The following is a 21,371-nucleotide window of genomic DNA, read 5'->3' on the forward strand; positions in this document are numbered from 1 at the left end:
GGTGCGAGTCATTTTTTAATGATATGTGATAATAATAAAGCAGTGTTGTCACCCAGTTTTGCAACGCAAAACAATTTTTCAATTATAAAATCATGTAATTGAATTCTGTGCCGCATTAAAAATCAATGCTCTAATTGCACTCATAATGGCTAGAAATTATGGTATTGATATACAGACTAATAAAACAATTAACGGAGTATGACTAAATTAATTGTGTTTAAAGCATTTCGCAATGTAGCATAACTCACATTCCAAGTTTCTTCTTGAATAGAAGTTTGTGAAACATATTTTTAAATGTTTATAATATGATTCATATAATTTGTAGATCTTATATGTAGGAGTAGTTGTAGATATAAGTGACCTGGTTAGTGTGAGAGCTTGTAGCATGACTCAACAAAATTGGACGATTTTCCAAAAGGGCTTCATTTCAGGTTTTTTGCACAATATTAATTTATTTAATTGGTGTGAATACTGGATAGTTGAGTTATTTGATGTTGTTTCTAGTATAGACACTTGTTTTTTTATTGTGACAGTTATTTGTTATTGCACTGACTGGCGAGTTTCCCCTTAGCAAAGTTAATGGAAAGGGTGAGAAGATTGTGAATTGAAATAGGTTTGGCGTAACAAGTATTCATGTCCATCTCGTCCATTCACCATCATGTCCATGTTGGTATGACAATCTGTCATAGTCTATGTAGACTACTCAGCACAGCTGATGGTGACTTATGCAATTTGTCATTTGACTTTCTGCATTTATCAAACTGAAGCAAGTACTGATGCAATAGTAATTATGGCTACAAACATTCTATATACAATTGAGTGAAAACAAATTAACAGTAATCTATTTAGGAACTTTAAAATATATGGTTGCAAAAGCAAAGCAACTTTTACACACAACTTGGCAAGGTTAGCCAATAGCAGCTCCACCTTCATATATATACATCACTCGTTTTTAATAATAAGTGTAGTAAAAATAGAATAATTAACAAAAAGAAGTTTAAATATTATAAAACGCTGACTAAGCTGCTACAGAAATATAAAAAGGATTGCAAAAGTAAAACTATATATAATTTATGCAAAAGCTGTGTAATAGCCCTATGGACTAATCTCGTTTATCCACCTACATATGCATTATAGAAAAAGGAGAACAACTTCAACTCTTTTTATAATTATGAATAAAATGATTGCAGGAAGCGTTGAAAATTTTAAAGAAAAGCTAATTAGCAGTAAAACGGCTTCATGTCAATGCTTCGGCGATGTAATATTTTTCCTTTATTTGTTTTTTTATTTGGAGTCTGTACCATATATAGCTGACAACTCCAATAATGAGAGCCATGAGATAGCAGGCAGAGATATAGTAGAAGACATACTGCCATGTGCTGTAACGTGAATGGAGCTCATCTGAAAAAAAAAGCATTGTGTAATACAGGAAAGGCGACATACCTTCTCCATCCTATAAACAAGCGCAAAAAATCAGCAAAGGGTTAGAATGCCAAACACCAAATTCACAATTTTTGTTGAATAAGTAAATACACTGCAGTGACACGCAGTGACTAGAGGCCAGTAGAGAGACAGGAAGTACCTGGGAGTTGCGCAAGCTTTGCAGTTATATAAGTAAGCACCTGCTGAAGGCTCACGCAACAGCATGTATGTACAGTAGGCGCTTCTAAAACGTAAATAATCTGTTCCAGGAACGTTTGCGTTAGGGATTTTACGTTATACGAACCGTAAAATACATGTAAATTACCTAATCCGTTCCAAGATCTTTTCAAACTCACCCTTTGGCCATACAAAAAGGAAAAACTAGACATAACTGTTTAATTTTTTGGCTGTATCGTAACTGTAATCTGTATCGTACCTGCAGTGTTATGCGTTTACCTTGACAACCTTTCTTCTTTTTTGATCAATTTCACTGGTTTTATAGATTATGATTGCAGTTATTTTACAATAATTTAAGGGGAGCGCACAGCTTCGAAATCTATTTACAACAATTAGTTTATTTTTTTAGACAACAAATTAGTTTATTTGTTTATTCTGTAAAATAAAAATAATAACAAATCTGCAATAAAGCAAATCAAAATTATTTTTTACTATAAAAAGAGCGGTGGCTACCTGTTCGCCGCTGAATACAAAATATTATCTGTATTCTGGGGTCGAGGTTAGGATAAAAAATAACTTATCCAACTCGTGGCATTTAGATTGGTAGACTGATGTTGTAACACTTGTGTCAATCAGTTGTCTCTAAGTACTTATGAACAATTGCTCAGCTACCCATTCTCTGTTTTGTCGACACATCTAACAATCTGAATGTCATGGAAGTTGTATATATAATATATAACGCTATAAACACGTCGTTTTTTCGCAAGTGCGGCGAGATAGGTTACTATTCAAATCGAAGTTGAGAACTCACCTGATTTGACACTTTACATTATATTGAATTTTTTTCTCAGTACAAAGTAAAAACTTCACATAAATTCTTTACATTATCTGGAATTAATGTTATAGGAGGAATATGTTAGAGTAGCATTTACTTTATCATTGTTATAAATAACAAAATTATTTTTTGACTAATATGGGGTTTTCGTGGTACAATACTACCCAAGCGTTAAGCTTGGGTAGTATTGTACCCAACATCAGTACGTCGTATGCCACTTTTTTCGCAAGTACAAGTACGTCAAGATAAGTTACCATTCAAATCAAATTTGACAACTTCCCCGATTTGACACTATGTTATATGGAGTTTTTTGCGTAGTACGAAGCAAAAACTTGACATAAATTTTTTATGTTATTTGGAATTTATATTATAGGAGCGTCTACTGTACATGTACTGTATTTGTTAAAATGCAGTGGTTGACTAAAATGCAGTGATCGGCTGAAATGGAGAAAACAGCTCAATGGGAAACTCACTTGCCACGACAGTGCTCGCTACGAATGCCATAGCTTGATAAACATAGAATATTCCGAGCACAGTCACTAGATTTTCCTTGCCAATTTGTTCTATGATGACTATAGGAAGGAGGGAGTATATGGTCGTCCCGCATATTGACATGACCGCATACATGATGCCAATACCTGCAGTCATATAAACAAATCACGAGTTGTTAAAGATAGAAATGCATGGATAGTCTTGCATCAGCTGGAGTGTCAGGGTTAAAGAACGGAAAAAAACTTACCCTAGTACTTTTAGGCAGGAACACGTAGGACTGACAACCCTAAGTGTTGCCGGCATTTAACTGAAAAGGCACTTTTATCTTTGCGACAGAACAGCTCTATTTGTAGAATAAGCCGGTATGAATCGTTGAGGTCAAACAGCAAATGGTCAAAATCAAGATTTGAAAAGAAGATCGGGTGAAATGAAAGGCTAGTGATATTATAACACTTCGTATCATAAACAAATGAACTATCATATCTAGATCTGGTACATGACTACAGGTTAAATATTACACATATTTTATTAGTGTAGCAAAAGTATACAAAATAAACAAGTTTTTATGAGCCCAATAGTTGAAGAATTATAGCCTGAGAATGATAATAAAATCTACACTTTGCACTGAGGGTAGTTTTTAGGCTGTGGCAACCCGTCATGTTAGCGACTACCCTTTAATCAAGCGATGATTTCAGGCTACTTTAAGGTATCAAATAACCAGCCTTTTGAAGCTAATTAATTCTAAACTGATTTATCATAAAATGTGTTGCTCCTTTTGACTAACAAAAAATATTTTATTTCATTTTTTGGAAAAATTTGCAAACATAATCAGCTAGCTACGCGGTTATTGCGCTAGTGATGACTGACTAATGTATCTTTTAAAGGTAATTATGATACATATTATACAATAATACTAGTACCGCAAAATAAAAATCAGCCCACAAAAGTTTCAGAAAGGTGACAGTACATAGTGAGGTTAAGGAGACAACAGGGAAGGTCATGATGACTTATGCAATATACTTATCGGAGTACCAAAGCACAGGAGCCCCTATTAAGTCATATTGGACATTAGTTTGGTTTGTTACATTATAAGAGCATTAATAAAATAATGTTATTTTTTGTTTATTTGGTTACTACTGAATGCCCCGTATTGCAGTTAATAAAAAAGACTGCATAGAAAATTTATTTTTAATCATGTACACCATTTTTCATTCTAACATTTAAATGAAGGTGTTTGTTTATTTCTATAAATGTGTGTGCTATAAGTTTAATTAAGTTTATGCTGTGTATGCATATAATTATAGCATTTTAGAGATGTCTGAGCACGCACGTATTTTTTAGTACACTGGCAGTCCTGCACCATTTAAGATTAGCAGGCATAATAACTATGTTTACAACTATTCCATATTATGGCAAGGTGGTTGTGTGGCGCAATGGTTAGTGCAAGCGTCTGCCAAGCCGGTGATTTCAAGTTCAATTCCAGTGAGAAGCGTTATTTTCGTTCTTAGCGCTAGCAAGCGTGCATATTTTATCGCTATAACTAGACACCCGACAGACCAAGAAACCAACAAACAAGCACTTAGATTTATATTTATAAACTATTTGTTTTTAGACTACTTTGATCAATTTTTTGCATCTCAATTGAAGCATATTATTTGAAGTAAAAAACAATTTATCAGGAGTAAATCATTTTTTTGGCTACAATTTTAAAAATCAAAACTTTGTTTGCATTTTCGGCATGTATGATGGTCGTTTGTGACAACTGCTTGTTACAGTAATTGTTTGTGACAGTAACTTTTTATAACAGTAACAGTTTGTGAAAGCACTACTTGCAAATTTTTCTTGGCGAAGATTACAAACAATACATGGGATATTAATGATTATTTCATTAAATTATGTTTTTAAAGGCGGGGGGGGGGGGGGGGGGGGGAAAGAGGGGGAAAAAGAGTTTTGGCTGATCGTTTTTTGCCATTCAAATCAGATATCTGCAGTCTTTTATTCTTCAACCAATCAACTGTTAAACCGCAGTATTCCTGTGCTTACCTATAACTCCATGAAGGAAGGAGCAGAGTAGTGAGGCAGCAGTACATGCCAGCATTATGAGACATATTTGGGTCAAGGCAGAAAATATCCTTCTGTCAGCGAGCCATCCGTGGATCATACGAAATACTATCTCTAATGTTCCTGCTAGCGTCATTATCGTCGCCACCACATCTACCTCTACATCGTTCTCTTTGGCGAAGGATGGAGCAGTCGTAAATATAAGATTTATCGAGTTGACAGCGAAGAATACAAGAGTTCCGATCATGAGAACCTGTAACAGTCGGACTATTTTCAAATACATGAAAGTAAAATGGGCCTTGCAAACGTTAGCAGAAAGAAAGACACCCCAGTTATCAAATCTCAAAAGATAAGAAAGAGCGAAAGGTAATTGTTACCTGACTATTGCACCACAGCTTCCAGTTGTACTTGGCAACTCTCTCAACATTCTTAAGTCTGGAGGAAGCTTTTGTGGTGGTAATGCAAGTTGTTGTGGTGAGTTGTTTGTTGGCGATATCCAAGTCATTCAGAGTCTGCGAGGAGAGAAAAGGACCAGCAAGTGAAGAATAGACACTTCCATGCAGCTGAGGATAAAGTTGGTTATGTTCCGGGGTCACGTTGTCTGCCAGAATAAACGTGTTGTCACTGCTAAGCAAAGACGGCTGTGAAGTGTTGAGAGAGTGGGACAACTCATCAGTCAAGTTTGTCTCAGGGTGGTGAGTTTTAAGGGGAGAATTTGGAAGACTACTTTCTTCATCGACATCTCGAATTGGTATGTTGGTCGTGAACGTGTTATCCTCTTCTTCATTACAATTCCCTGAATCTGTTAGCTTCTGCTTAGTATAATAGGTCGTTGGGCGCAACAAGGCAGCGAGTACGAGTGACTGAAGAAATACCATAGCTGTAATAGATTAATAATTCTATCAATGTTATGCAGACAATTTAAGCAACTATAGTGAGAGTTGTCTCCTACTAACATGTGCAAACAATAATAATAACAATAACCTCTAATAATAACAAATATGCGTTTGTGGCACTCTGCAACATCAAACTGTTATGCACAATGTTGAACACATAACATTCAGATTGCGGTGGTTTTTGTAAAGAATGTGTATTTTGAGCAGTCATAGGAGTCCTTGCTCTGAGAGCCAATGCCCTATCGACTCACCGTAACAGATAAGTGCATCTCTGAATGTATAAATTTGAAAAAGGTAGCTAAATAGCTGGGGTACAACAAGACTGCCGAGTCCAGAGCCGGAGGCCATTATTCCAACTGCCAAACCTTTGTGTTTGGAGAAATAGTCAGCGAATGCCGAGAAGACAACTACCATAACTCCTCCTGCACCGAAGGCTGCAACAACGAAAATGATTTTAATTATTTATTCTTTCAGGAAATGTAATAAAATAAGGAATAAGATATATCAACTTAATTTGCATATGAAACATGAAAAACGGAGTGTTAATTTTTTGTGGTGTTCATTTGCTAAGAACTGATTTCGTCACATGTTACATTTTTTGGTATGAGCAAGATTGTATACATCATCAGTAGTTGTAAAGCACAAAAGTATTGCAGGTTGCTCAAGTGTGTGAAGGTCAAGGTGATAGTACTAAGGCTAAATAGTAATTAATCTAATATATTACAGGTAATTATAGGTGAGTCAAGTCTAATCATTCCCATATAATATATACTATATTTCTATGTACTCAGCTTTCATTATAACAGCAAGAAGAGTCCTTACCTCACCAGAGCACCACCACGCTTCACACATTTCATCAGTTACTCACATGTATGTCTCACATTTCATCAGTTACTCACATATATGTCTCACATCTCATCAGTTACTCACACATATGTCTAACATCTCATCAGTTACTCACATGTATGTCTCACATCTCATCAGTTACTCACACGTATGTCTCACATCTCATCAGTTACTCACACGTATGTCTCACATCTCATCAGTTACTCACACGTATGTCTCACATCTCATCAGTTACTCACACGTATGTCTCACATCTCATCAGTTACTCACACGTATGTTTCACATTTCATCAGTTACTCACATGTATGTCCCACATCTTATCAATTACTCGCATACTGGTACAAACTTAAAAATGAGACCTTGTCTTTGTTTAACCGAATGGAGAAAGAATGTCAAGGCTCTTCCTATGGAGATAATATAATTGTCCGCGTGAGAAGAATTGGCCTTGACCCAGATATACTAATTGAACCTTACAAAAAATATTTCTTAACAGGGGCATCGCAACACAAGGGTGCAATGCTAAAGTGGTTAGATAATTGATAACATAAGGCAAGATGCCTTATGTAGCTCAGCGGTAGAACGCCTGGATAAAAAACTTGCGGATGCATTAGTCACGGGTTCAAATCCATCAGAACACAGATCTTTAATTCCAAGATTTTAATAGCTATAGCTGGACACGCACACATACCCACATACTCGAACAACTTTGAGGTATATATATATGTAGATATGTATCTTTTTCTTCTATATATATATATATATATATATATAGAAGAAAAAGATAGAAGCTCGCTATTACATTGACCTATATACTTTATATACAAGCTTACTAAAACATTGACCTATATACAGTCAAACATGGATAACTCAAACGTCACGGGACCGAGCCAAAGTGTTCAAGTTATCAGAGCGTTCAAGTTATCAGAGCACGGTCACAAGTCCATGTATTGATTTATTTATTAGTAGGTATATGTACATATACAAACTATAATATAAATCAAAAGCATAAATGGTTTGTTTCAAATTAAATGCTTCTAATGTAAAGTTTAAAAAATATTTATTTGAAAGTATAGATTTTTCTATCACTTGAGATTGGTTTGTTGTTTGGTGTGATGTTATTGCCGAAACGTTTTTTATATTAAAATCGGCAAAACTTGATCGCTGTTGAAATGCTCAGAAGAAAAGACATCTTTTTCTCTGAGCGTTTTAACCAAGATCAATTTTGCCAATTTTTCTTGAAGTTTATGCGAGGGTTACCTTACTTTTCCTTGCTTCCGAAGGGCCATCGCTAAGCGGATGTTTGGTAAAAATCAAATTTCACCAACCTTTTAGAAAAGTCGTTGTCAAAAATATTTTGCCGATGATGGTAATAATGAAGCCTATGAACTACGAAAAGTTGAGGTTTACCTCTATGGCTTGGAATAAAAACTAAAAGTGATAACAACTGTTTCGGTAGCCGTTGGGCAAAAAACTGTTCGATTTAACGGAGTTGAGGTCGAGTTATCTAAAGCAATTTATCATTACGTGGGAGCGGACCAAAAAACCGTTCGAGTTAACCATGTGTTCGAGCTACCCGAGGGCGAGTTATCCATGTTTGTCTGTACTTTATATACAAGCTTACTATCACATTGACCTATATATTTTATGTACAAGCTCACAGTTACATTGAAAATTAGAAGGGCTCTTTTAAATTTGAGTGCTAGAAGTGTTCTTGTTTACATTCGTCATACAGTTTAAGCTTGAGATCCATATTATACCTAAGTAACAAGCTATTCTCTTAGTAAAGAACTACACGCCATGTTCTCTTAAACTAAGTTGGGTTGCTATTTTATTCTCTCTTGCCTTTTACAACATACATTGAGAGTGAAATGGTTTAATTTTTGGTTTTTTTATCTGCAATTCACTTGCTCAGTTGGCAGCCTAGCTAACTTTTTATCCAAGCAGGTCAATTGAAAAATGTCTCCTTATTCTAGTTCTAACCAGCTGTCTACTTGACTGGCTCAACGTTGGTAGACAAAATTATGGATGCTTTTTGACACCATGAATGTGATTGCGAACACGAAAAAGAGATTTTTTTTGGATAAAATTGTTATAATTAATTATTTTATAACACATTCTGGTGATCAATCAAAGTGTCAGATATTCTTGGTGAGATTCATGGCAAGCCACTGGCCAAGTGTTTTACCTTTTAGCAAACTGGCTCCCTGCGCTGTAAGAGTTACTGTAATAATGTTATCAATATTTAATTGTGTACAAGCATAGCTGTTCTTGTAGACATAATAATGTAGAACAACTGGCAGCAGATGGTAAAAGCAACTATTTATCCCCATTTCCCAGAGGTAACAGAAAATAAGGATAACTGCTGCAGCCAAAGGGCTAACAAAGTATTACATGCTAAAAGAATTTTAAGGAAAATCACTTATAAGGCATTTTCGTAGAGGAAAAATCCTTCGCTGTCTTAAACGTTTCTATTTACATTGGAAGCCATTTTTGTTTATATTTTTAAGAAAGGCTTTTTCAGAGCTAACAGCTTGGATACCTGCTACGCATTGGCCAAGAAGGAGCTTTAGCTCTCTCATTAGTTGGCACTTACTACCGGCAGCCACCTTTGTATGCGGCAGCCACCTTTGTATGCGTAGGCCGTTCACCTATATCCAGCGCACATTTGCAAAGAGAATGCGTAGAAATGAACATGAGACTCCCAAGAAAGTGCCTCGTGTTTGTAGCAATATATATTTTTAACCATGCCCTGCCATTGTCTGATAACAGGAGACCCTTGGGAGTCTCCTCACAGAGACGGAAATAAATAACACTTAGCCTAGATCAATGTACAATTGGACAAGAGCAGATAGCTGCATACTAGGGTGGCTAGACACGAGTCTGCATGGAAGGTGCGCAATCCACAATACGACTAGAAGCGAAGGGGCTGTCTAGTAACACTCAGTTGATCTTGGTGAAAATGTGGGCTCTGAGATACTAGTGGATTAGTATACTAGCACAGATGATACTAGTGTACTGGCAAGCTCGATACTCATGTACTGACACACATATGACACTAGTATACTGGCAAATATGACACTAATATACTGGCACACTTGACACTAGTATACTAACCCATATGACACTAGTATACGAACACACATGACACTAGTATACTGGCACACATGACACTAGTATACTGGCACATATGACACTAGTATACTGGCACATATGACACTAGCATACTGGCACACATGCCACTAGTATTCTGACACACCAGACACCAGTATATAATGTTTTATTCTAGCTTAGACAAATTGCGCTTTTGGTCCTATAGTTTTTTGTTGAATTTGTTGTGCGCACCTAAATAGTGACACAAACTGAGCTGTATATCAACACCCTACCTCTGCGTCAAGCATTGAATTAAGGGGTTCAATTATAACTTGGAGTTATCCTGCCTAGCTCGCTATGGTTTACACTACCTTATAATAAGAGCGGAACACCCGCACAAAGAGCCTGATCCAATAAAAAGGTCGAGATATTTATAAAGTTGGCAAGATGCAAGAGCTGCCTAATTGCTATCCTTTACGAGACATTACACATTCAAGAGATCAACCTGCCTATCATGATTATTGTTTCCGCCTCTAGTAAACATTCCTCTACACCTATAACAGCTTAATAAAGTTGCTATTATCTGCTTCAAACACAAATATTCTTTCTTTGATATAAAATATGGTCTCAAATAGTTTTTTTTTAAACTTTGCAACAACCATTGTAAAATGACCAGAAAATCCATTTTTGACCACAGAATGTGTCCTTCATAGACATGTAGGCCACTTTTCTAAGTCATCTATCTCTAATAAAAGCACGCTAACTACACCGATAATAAAACAATAAAATACAAGCCAGCTATTAAATATGTACATTAACCTATACTTGGTACAGTCTGAATGCTGTTAAAATCCCAGCACACAAGAATAATGCAGGTAATATAGCCTAAGGCTTCACTTACTAGCGTCCCTACCTCAACATTAACGCTCAGACTTGAAAAACTTTTTAAACTAATCCTTATTTGACCATGATTGTTTTCCAGCAAAATTTAGAGCAGTTTGTCTTCAGCAACAACATGATTGTTGAGCAAAGGACTATTACCAAAGGTTGAACAACTCTTCATATGCATCTTTATCAAACTAAATGTTGATATTCATAAAATATTGATCTGAACGCTTTAACCGCGATCTAGTTTTGTCGATTTTAATCTTGAAACAACCTGGCAGTCAGATCACCTCAAACAAAAAAATCGCAAATGATAAAAAATACCGATACTTTCTGATAGAATCAACCAAAGTTTTGTGTAAGTTCACCTTCAAGACCCTACAAACTACATGGGAGATAGTAAAGTTGTATCAAGGTCAATTAGAGGTCGTGTGTACCTCTTCAAGCCAAAAGTTTCAGTGTTTATTTTGGACTACCTTATTGCTGTTAAAAAAGCAATAACTTGCTGGTCCTTGGCAGTAAAGCCCTATCCTGGGGATTGTGATAGTGCGCTGCACAATATGCTCATCTGTGCATGCGTTTATTGATGAATTGACTATTGGAAGCACCAAATGATTTCTTTATCAAAATCATATGCAATTGAAACTGCTAAACAAAGCATTCTCATGCATCCTTAATAAATGATTATCTTACATAAGATAAATTGCTCCTATATAGCTGAGGCATGGATGATTAGCACCCGCAACCTACTATAATCAATCCATAATATGATGTTATTCTATGTAGTTCAAAAAGATTTTTAGCTTTAAACTTTTTTGATTTTTTAAGCATTTTTAAGCATTTTTTTGATTTTTTATAAAATTCCAAAGCTCAAAGTTTCTTGGTCAAACATATCTATTATAATATTAAATAGACATACATTTAAAATTGTATACTCACAGTATATTAAACCCAGACTGAGAAACATAAAATAGCAGTTGGGAGAGAAGGCTGTAAGGAATATTCCCAGACTGCAAAGACCGCCTCCGATCATGCCAATGGTCCTGTGAGAGGTCTTGTTGAGCAGCCAACTAAAGACAACTCCTACAAAGATATATCGCGTGTAATGCAGTACTTTATAGTGAACAGGACTGCTTGTAGCAAATGTGAGAGGTTTCAGAAGTGCTGTCGACCTTTCTGATCGATTCTCCAGTCAGATAACAAACATATCGACTTTATAATAAGCTGCTCAGTAAAGGGAAAGCTAGTAAACTGATATTTCTTCAATAGAGGAAGTATGTCGAGGGACACAGGCTAATGATAGGCTATGAACTATGAAGGTCAAAATCAACTTTGGTTTAAATATTTTCCGAAAATGTAAAGCTTCCGTGGCGAGAGTTGAAATCTTAGTATGGAGATACGAGTAATATCAAGTTGACTAAACCATCATAAGCAGTACATGCCAGGCATAGCTTAAGATCATATTTAATGCTATTCAAAGATCCCTCAAATCGGGTAGCCACACATTGTCATTCATGCCTGGATTGATGGAATATTTTGCAGACCACCATAATAATCTACGCAGAGCTAAGCATCGTGCACGAAAATACAACTTTGTGTACTGAGACTTGCCTATTAATCTTCCCCTACCTACTCTGCCTGATGTGATTTTGTTTCCAGAAAGCGAGGTCGCTACTTTCAACCATTGACTAAACACAACTTTCATACTCTTCTGACAACAGAATAGCGTAGAGAACAAGATGAGTCCGTGTGTACCTGACAGGAGGCTAATGATGGAGCACGCTGACAGGATCCAGAGAACAACATCGTCGCTGCATTTCTCATAGTTGGTCTCTATCTGGAGCTTGAGAATACCGAAGCATTTGAAGGTGCCGGTGATTAAGCAGAAAAGACCGGCGGACGCTATAAAATACATAAAACATGGTCGGCCTTAATCATCCATTATATTGCTCGGTAATCTCAGAGAGTCCGAATAGAATTACAGGTGATTAAGAGAGGATTACTCGTCAGAAATTGCAAGATGAAGGAGGAGGTTGACAGGAGGTATTCAATGGTTAGTCGAGCAAGCAGTCCGTCAGGATGTGACATTGAATTTAATGACATCGCTCTAATAGATGGTCTCTATGGAGAGTCGCAGAGTGAAAAGAAATCTGTTTGTACTTCACTACACCGAATCGTCATGCTTGAGAGCATCGGCGAGTGTTTTCTGGCTAATCTAAACAGAGAAACCTGCCAAGATTTAATGACAGCTGAATAAGCGCAAGTGTACCTTTTACGCCGAAATTAATTTTGATGTCAATGGTAGAACTTGAGGAAGAATGCTATACATTACGGTCAGCCATGACACCACTAACAATCATAACCCAGGCACAAGACGCTCGACTCGCTAGCAAAACCAGGCGAAAAATTGAATTTTTGAAGCCATTGAAAAAAAATTGTCAGGCAAAAAATTTATGACCTCTTGATCAGGTGACGCTATATGACACAAGTAATTGCACATCATGAAACTTCCGTAAGCCGTTATTGTCTGGCGATCTTCTTATTTATGTGAATAAAAAAAACAATAGAAATTTCAGGCTTCATCCAAGTTTATCCTAATTAAACACAGTTTTATCTGAGATGACAGGATTCTAAAGCAATTTCGCAAGTAAAAAACTTAGGGAAATGCTGTGTTATAAGACAAGTTGGCTCTCTAGAGCTGCAGCTTTATGAAATACAAGCTATTGTTAGCATTTAATGTCTCGTTTAATAGAATTATGAGATGACATTTGTACAGCCCTCAAAAGACTACAGCATAAACAGTGACAACTGTCTTAAAAACATTAAGATATTAGAATGTTGATGAAAACACCAGCAGATAAAAACATGGAAATGCAATGCATGATGGGTAAAGAGCATCCTCTCGAAAAGGTACACAGGAGATCCATTCCTGGATAAACACTAAATATTATTCAAGACAACAAAGTTTTCTCGACTTCACATGGGCTCACGGCCACACGGTCTCCTCACCTTCCTACCTAATGGTCTTAACAATCAACAAGTCCGAGGCCCTGCCTATGATAGACCGCAGTCTCCAGGTCATACGCAACTAGAAAATACAAGTTTTTGTCATTTTCCAACGCTGCTGTACGGCCAATGTCAAGACAAAGTATTTACTCATTTTAATATTTATAGGTTGCCGTTGTGATTCCTGAATCTGCCTGTCAGAAATCAGGCCACCACCTGATCAACCACAGTTACAAAACTATTTTGGTGTTTTCCTTCTTCCATCGACAGGAAGTAGCAAACATACTTTGACACAGTCTTCGTGAAATCCTACACACCTCGTGATGCCAACAGGAATGTAACACAAGCCGACAGCAGCAGGTCTGTTAAGCCTCACAACAAGCTACGCCTAAGGCAATCGCTGCCTCCCTCAGTATTGCAGAAATATAAATAGCTGTGAGACGCAACAAGACTATCAGACGAAGATGCATGATGTCATAAAAGAATAAGGGGTCAAGAATCGGAATACTAGGGTCATGAACGTTTTATCTAATTAGCAACCTCTCTAGGATATAGTTATGGAGGCAGTGAGCGATAATTCAAGAAACAGAGTGCAATTTGTAGCTTCAGAATGTGATTGCCCCAAATTCTCATTGCACCGAAACTCTTTAGAGCTCACATTATATTCCTGTATGTGGAAGTTGTCTTCCTGGCGATAATTTGTCGACTATGTGCACTGTAACCGATGGCATCGTTGAGGTAAGGCGTATACATCGAGAAAGTTTGCAGCTGTCAAACTTTCCGATGGTTCGGCGAGCATCCACGACAGCGTATGCAATTCAATGCAATTCAACTCACGCAATCACTGCTTCAGCGATGATGATTGGCTGTAGTAGATTGCTCAATCTATTTTTTTTCATGACAGTTGCTGCGGAACTAGTACGCTGCACCACGGACTGGTCTGTGATAGTGTGAACATTATTATTACTGTTAACATCGACATACGGCGACATAGTGTGTACCAGCCTTTATTGTTCACAGCAATCTATCAACAGTTCAAAAACTATTCCTATATCACTCGTCTACTACTTAACTCTTTGCCTAATCTGATCAGCAAAGCCATGAGCTCAAACTTAACCCAACAATGTAATCTTTTTTACCTGCAACGATAACCCATGCCCAGCCTCTGTCTATAGGTACCAGCGTCTCTTTGCCATCATTGCCTGATTTCCGACAACAGCATCCACAACCCATCGCTCAGGGAAACCTGCAAACGAAACGTTAGTAGGCCTATATTAATGTAGTTGTTGTTGGGCCCAAGCCTGCACTGTCAGGCTGTTGATGCTGGCATTTCAAACACATGATCCCCTTATTTTTAATCCATAACTTATATATTAGTGACCTATATATTACTGGCCTATATATTACTGACCTATATATTACTGACCTATATATTACTGACCTATATATTACTGACCTATATATTACTGACCTATATATTACTGGCCTATATATTACTGACCTATATATTACTGACCTATATATTACTGACCTATATATTACTGACCTATATATTACTGTTGCTGACAGCCAAGTAACAGACTTGATATAATCAGACCACGCATTCAGGCATTTGAAGAAGTCTTTAAGAACGGCAGCAATACAAAATAAGTTTTTACTTGTAATAGTCACCAGAGAACCTTCTATGAATATATTATAAGCTACATGGAGATATTTTAGACCAGACTGTGCTGTCATTTGAGGCGTTGTGACAAACTTGCAAACATAAAGAGGTCAGGAGTCTATTTTAGTGATAGTTGTTTATAAAAGGAAATAAACAAACTCGGTACGATGCACTTCATCCATAGATATATCAATAGAATAGTTCCTTGGCTCTATAAAAAGAGTTATAACGCTAAACTGAGTGACCAGCTATCGCTGTTAGATTATTTAAACTATTTTTTCAGTGACGGCAAACAATCTACATGAAGCTCCTAGGTCCAATTCCTACTCACAATAAATGATAAAGAAATTGTCTTGTCCTGAAACTGACTTACTGAAATTTTGAGCATTTTAAAATGACCAGGACTACCTTGGCGTTGGAGGCCAATGTTGGTCAAGCAACCGTTTTGAAAATAGCCCTTGGCGTTCTTTAACAAAATTTGGTTAAAATAGTTGACTGTGATAAAGGAAGACATTTCAACTACGTTTCAGTTCAACTGCTAAAAACATCGATATAAGGAATATCACTGGCAGCGTGTGCAAGTAATTAATAAATTGTTTGATAAAGCTCGTAGATTATATTATATAATAAACGAATAAAACAAATAGCCAAATCTACAACATTTTAGACAAGTCATAAATGTGATGAACATTTGCAGTCGGGTGTCTTTAAGATAACAAAAGGATAGGGCCTAAACATTTTGCTAGTTTGTTGTTCATAAGTTTACCAATGCGTTATGATTTTGGCATTTATGCGTTTAGTTACATACTTTATTAATATGAGTAATACAAATATTGATTTTATTTTAAATAGAGGAAGCCTCTCAGAGTTGAAAGACTCTACCTAATATAATAGCTCAAGAATAGAATACAAAACAACTACTGTACTCCCTGATTTTTTGCTCATAAAGTAGTTGTTTTACTGCTATATTTAGGTTTAAGAAACACAAAACAACTATAAACTAAACCATAAAATTTTTTTTCAATTAAAATGATTGGTAATAATTTGAGGTCACATTTTCACAACTCTTACAAATCTTTGATCTGATTTGAACTCTGTTGAAACTGTTCACAGATATCTACATGAGAGTTTCTGGGCCTGGATTAGCCAAACTATTATGAACATAGAAATTTTATCGATAAGTTTTTACAATGTATTCTTAGTATTTGTCTTACTTACTGAGAATATAAAATTCAATTCAACAATTCAACCCATGTAAATAATCATACCTAGCAATAAAACTTCCTATGGCTAACTCTCTTGCCTACGGAATCGCTGACGTTACGGCTAAGGAATTGCTCTGCCATTGTCCACATCCAGTGACAGAAGGCAAAAATAAACTGCATTACCTTTTTCATCTATTGATTTTAATTATGATGTATTGAGAGTACAAACCAGCCTGCGATAAATGTTGCTAAACCTCTCCATAAAGTACACTCTAGTACATCATTATAACTGTATTGGTTTAATTAAAACAAACATTCCTTTTTTATAAAGTTTTTGCTGCATGCTTGCCGTCGTTAATGTTAAAAAGCTAGCCTTCTTCTCGGAGCAGCTCTAGAGCATTTCAAATGAGTTTCATTATGAAGTCTAAGAGGTACGTTTTCTCTCTCATATATTGATAATCTTTTTGTTCGTCAATAATAACGAAGAAAAAGCTTTGATTCCTGTCAGCCCGTCATTTTTAACTAAAATTGTTCTTATCGAGTCAAGAAACAGTTTCATGGTGGTATCTTAGTGTAAAATCAGCATCTGAGATTTTTCTCAAATCAATTTTTTGCACAAATGTGACAAGAGAAGTTGCGGTTTACTGGAAGGCATTTAACTTTTCTTCAATAGTTTTCTGGATGTCCACCTTGATCAGAACAGCAGCTGTGTTTACACAGTTAATGCATTTTTCATAATGAAGCGTAAGTCTATTGTGAATTGTAAAAGTAAGTTTTAATTCAAAAAATTTTTTATACAATTTTTGTGAAGGAAAATGCATTTCTCACCAGATCATTGGCGTGCTATTTGATGTCCATGATGGTGAACTGAACATGTACAAGATTTCTAAATATCTTAGAAACTGTAACATAAAATTTCAACAGTTCAAAACAGGAATTTCCTTGCTAATAAAACAGATCATGGTTTCAAAGGCTGTAAAAACTAAAATTTCAGTGGACTGTAGTAAAGGGTAAAACCAGCTGTCTGGCAGCAGACGGGTTTGAGATGATTGCTTTATCACTGTTCTAAATTGGCCCTACTAGGTCAGAGTTACTGCTTTCAGTAGAGCGTGCTTATAGCCAATCAGAAGAAGGAAAGAATAAGTTTATCACTTGTATTGCAAGCCAATCACATAGACTGACACCTAACAGACGCCAGCTAATTTACATTCAGCATACTATTATATACTTGACTAGCCATTATTATCAGATAGAGAAAGAAGGCGAATCTTAACAACTGCTCCATCGGCTGTTGACACTCAACTATGAGTTGATATATTCCTATTCCTCTCAGACTGGTTTATATTTCATTTCAGCCCCACATAATCGTATGTTTCTAAAAGATCGTGTAACATAATTGTTAATAGACACCTCCCAGCGACACGGATGACTTAGTAACTGTGACCTTCACAATACAAACTGGCCACTCAAACTGCTCAAGGGGATACTAACTATGCGTCTAAATGTCTATCTATTCTATTGGAAACTCCTCTTTCTTAAAAAGTATTCGATGTAGCAGTTTAATTCCTATAGTATTCAAATGTAGCCTTCTATGCCCTACTTTTGTTTCATAAAATTGTCTGATACCCCACATCCTATTGATAGATACGACAAACAGACAGATTATGTTGAAAAGCTGGGAGCTCAACCTTCTTTAGCTAGACCCAATTCCATGTGCACAGAGTACCATAATGTATGTATGCTACGGTAACAGCTAATCATTTATAGGAAATAGAAATTTAAATGAGATTAAAATAATATTCTTTAAAAATGGTGATTAGGAAGTTCTGCATAAAAACTCAAAATAAATTGTTTTGCATTTATAGCAACAACTACAAAATAAAATTGTTTTATGGTTGAAGGTATTTAAATATATTTTAATGGACAACTTTTTTTAAACGACCATCATGGGACCAAGATCATGGAACCAAGATCATGGAACCAAGATCACGGAACCAAGATCACGGAACCGAGATCATGGAACCGAGATCATGGAACCGAGATCATGGAACCAAGATTATGCAACCAAGATCATGGAACCAGGATCATATAATTAGATTCATTATGCTAATTAATTACATGTATATTTATTCTCTGACTGTGTTTCATACTGTTTCATGCAGTTATAGTTATAGTTAAACTATCGTTGACTCGTCTGCGGATCGAAATGAACATAAGCTAACACTTTTAATGATCATACAAATGCTATAACTGCTGCCTTTTGAACCCTAATTCTAACAAGACTACTTCTTATTTAAAATGTTCATGTTAAAGGATATAGAGATAGTTGGCAGCTTTGATGGGGCAGCAACAATTTTCCTGTTGGACAAAAGTTAAGTCTTACAAAATGGCTACATCTTGTTTTGCCGGAAGTGAGTTAAAATAATACATACGAATTAACGATGAAACTTAATATATAACAAAACCATATATGAATAATTATACCATGAGTCAAATCTTGAATAATAACCATAAGGAGTCTAGGTGAGCCCCTAAGATTTGGCATAACAGGATGTAGCCGTCACTTTATCTTATGTACTATACACACTTTCATACTCTAAATATAAAAAACTATTAAATTATGTACTATATTATCATTCGAGTATCATTTTAATTTTTATATTGTTTTTTATTTAATCATTAATTAGGATATGCTGTGTTTGTGTTTAAGGTTGTCTAAAAAGGATAGTCGCCCAAGGCTAGTCACCGAGGCGGGGTGGTCAAGGCAAGTTCGTCCAGACGAGTTTGTCAAGGCGAGTTCGTCAAGGCGAGTTTGTCAAGGTGAGATCGCCAAGGTTAGGTCGCCCAAGGCTGTATCGGCAAGCCACATCCCAAGCACTATATTATTGTTGTCTTTGCGTTTCGTTTCGTAATAATTAATATGCTTGTGGACAGAAGAAATGCTTAAACCCTGAATGAATTTGAGCAGAGATAGTCTAGACATATTGATAACGGCTGGTGGATGACCTTGTTCAAGGGTCGTTCTCTTGACTATTCATTTCTCAAGTGTATTGCAGCTGGTTAATCATTCCGATATATTCATTCGCATACATCATTGTTAACGCAATTGCCTGCAAAAAACATCTCTTGGCATTGACTTAATTCCTCAGTCCCTTTTCAGCGCAAATACCTTAATGAAGGGCCCTATGCGTATTTCTGGTGGAGTGAATATAAGGCTATATACATGTATAACCCAAGGAGGAGCGTTATATAAAATCTGACAAAAGCTTTTCATTTATTTGACGCGCTTTGAATCTGCTAAATATGTGGTCTGCCTCTTCCTTGTCAAGTTGACCTTGACCTATGGACGATCAACGGATTTAAAGTGCTAGCAGTCTGTAACTACCATTTGTTTTGTTAATTTTAACTGTTATCAAATTGAATGTCAAATATGAATAGCAGGTCTCAGGGCACCTCGAGACAACCGCACTATTGCTAAGAGATCGCGTGTATCTCTTTGCTCCATGGTGGGTGCCAAACTATGTACCTGCTACAGTACAGAAAACTGAGGGAAAAACTACACAAATTACTATCGCGTTACAAGTAGACATGGAGTATTGGAAACTGAGGGAGAGGAAAATTTTTTTAAGCAAGACAATATTTTTTACTGGCATGTTGAAAGAGTTCTTAAAATGCAAGCTATCAGCTTATAGAGCTCAACAGCTGATAGCTACATACTAAATGTAGCCTTGTATATATATACTTAGGGTATATATATAATACAGTTAAAATAGTTCTTATTCTGCTGTCTACATCAATCCTTACCGAAATGTGAAATGCGATTTATTATGTAATCTTTCTTTCATTTACGCTTAATAACAAACCAATCCAACTTCTGATTTTTTGTACAGCAAGGAAATGTCCAGGTACCAAGATATATTTGACAGAGTGTTAGCTACCTATTTCATACATAGAGAACGACCTTTTATATACTTTACTGATTTATAGTACAAATTCTCTACGCTAATTATCTTTCATAATTTTAACTTAACATTTTGTAGTCTATGATTTAGTTGCTAGACACTTTTAAAATAGTCTACAACAATTACTACAATGGTTTTGTATGGGCGTGTATACACAATTCTCATTGTTGTATTTATGCAAAGTAAAGAATAAATGCTACTTACAGCTGGTCTGCTTCAGTCAGCTGCACTTGCACTCGTGACAGATTATCTAAGTGAAATATTTTGCAAGAGTAATCCGTCTGGACCGAGCTACACTCAACCTTTGCTCAAATGCAGCCTGCCTGAATCATTTTATACTAGCCGCTTGACTAGCCGCAGTGGGCGGGACTTTACATAGGCGAGAGCGATAGATGAGCACATATCACCAAAGCTCATTCACCTTGAGAATCTACTAACAGACGTTTCGTTGGGTAGACCAGTGCGGCAGCCTGACAGCTAGTTTGAACCTCTATGTATCTTGTGTTATCTCTGTAGTCTTTCTTACTATTTTGTGTTACCTCTATGGTTCACCCTATTATTTTGCTTCACTTCTATGGAGCTCCCTAATAATCGTGTCACCTCTATGCATCTCTCTGTTATTTTACATCAACTCTATGAAGCTCACTAATATTTGAGCCACCTCTATGGACCTCTCCGCTACTTTTAGAGCACCTTTATGAATCTCACCATTATTTTGTGTTTCCTTCATGGGCTTCCTTATCTATTTGATAACATAAACAATTCCTACAAGACATCCTAAATTTAAATATTCATCCTGATAACCTTGTTTTGTCCACTCAGTTAATCATT

General features: G+C 36.3%; 1 protein-coding gene across 2 annotated transcripts; it reads right to left on the minus strand.

Moving 5' to 3' along the window:
* Positions 1 to 803: 803 nt before the first annotated feature.
* LOC137406082 (monocarboxylate transporter 9-like) lies at positions 804 to 20,838 on the minus strand. 2 transcript variants are annotated; one of them, XM_068092606.1, is made up of 9 exons: positions 20,745 to 20,838; positions 14,850 to 14,956; positions 12,460 to 12,606; positions 11,644 to 11,787; positions 6,135 to 6,317; positions 5,365 to 5,867; positions 4,970 to 5,240; positions 2,908 to 3,072; positions 804 to 1,401 (listed from the first exon to the last, which is right to left on the minus strand). In XM_068092606.1, exons 2-9 carry the CDS (start codon positions 14,941 to 14,943, stop codon positions 1,238 to 1,240), a joined length of 1,671 nt encoding a protein of 556 aa, XP_067948707.1. In that variant the 5' UTR covers positions 14,944 to 14,956; positions 20,745 to 20,838; the 3' UTR covers positions 804 to 1,237. The 2 variants fall into 2 exon arrangements, with proteins under 2 accessions (XP_067948707.1, XP_067948714.1); XM_068092613.1 differs by lacking the exon at positions 2,908 to 3,072.
* Between the last annotated feature and the right edge of the window lie 533 nt (positions 20,839 to 21,371).

This window comes from Watersipora subatra, chromosome 1 (assembly GCF_963576615.1).
Source record: "Watersipora subatra chromosome 1, tzWatSuba1.1, whole genome shotgun sequence".
Classification (NCBI taxonomy): Eukaryota; Metazoa; Bryozoa; class Gymnolaemata; order Cheilostomatida; family Watersiporidae; genus Watersipora; species Watersipora subatra.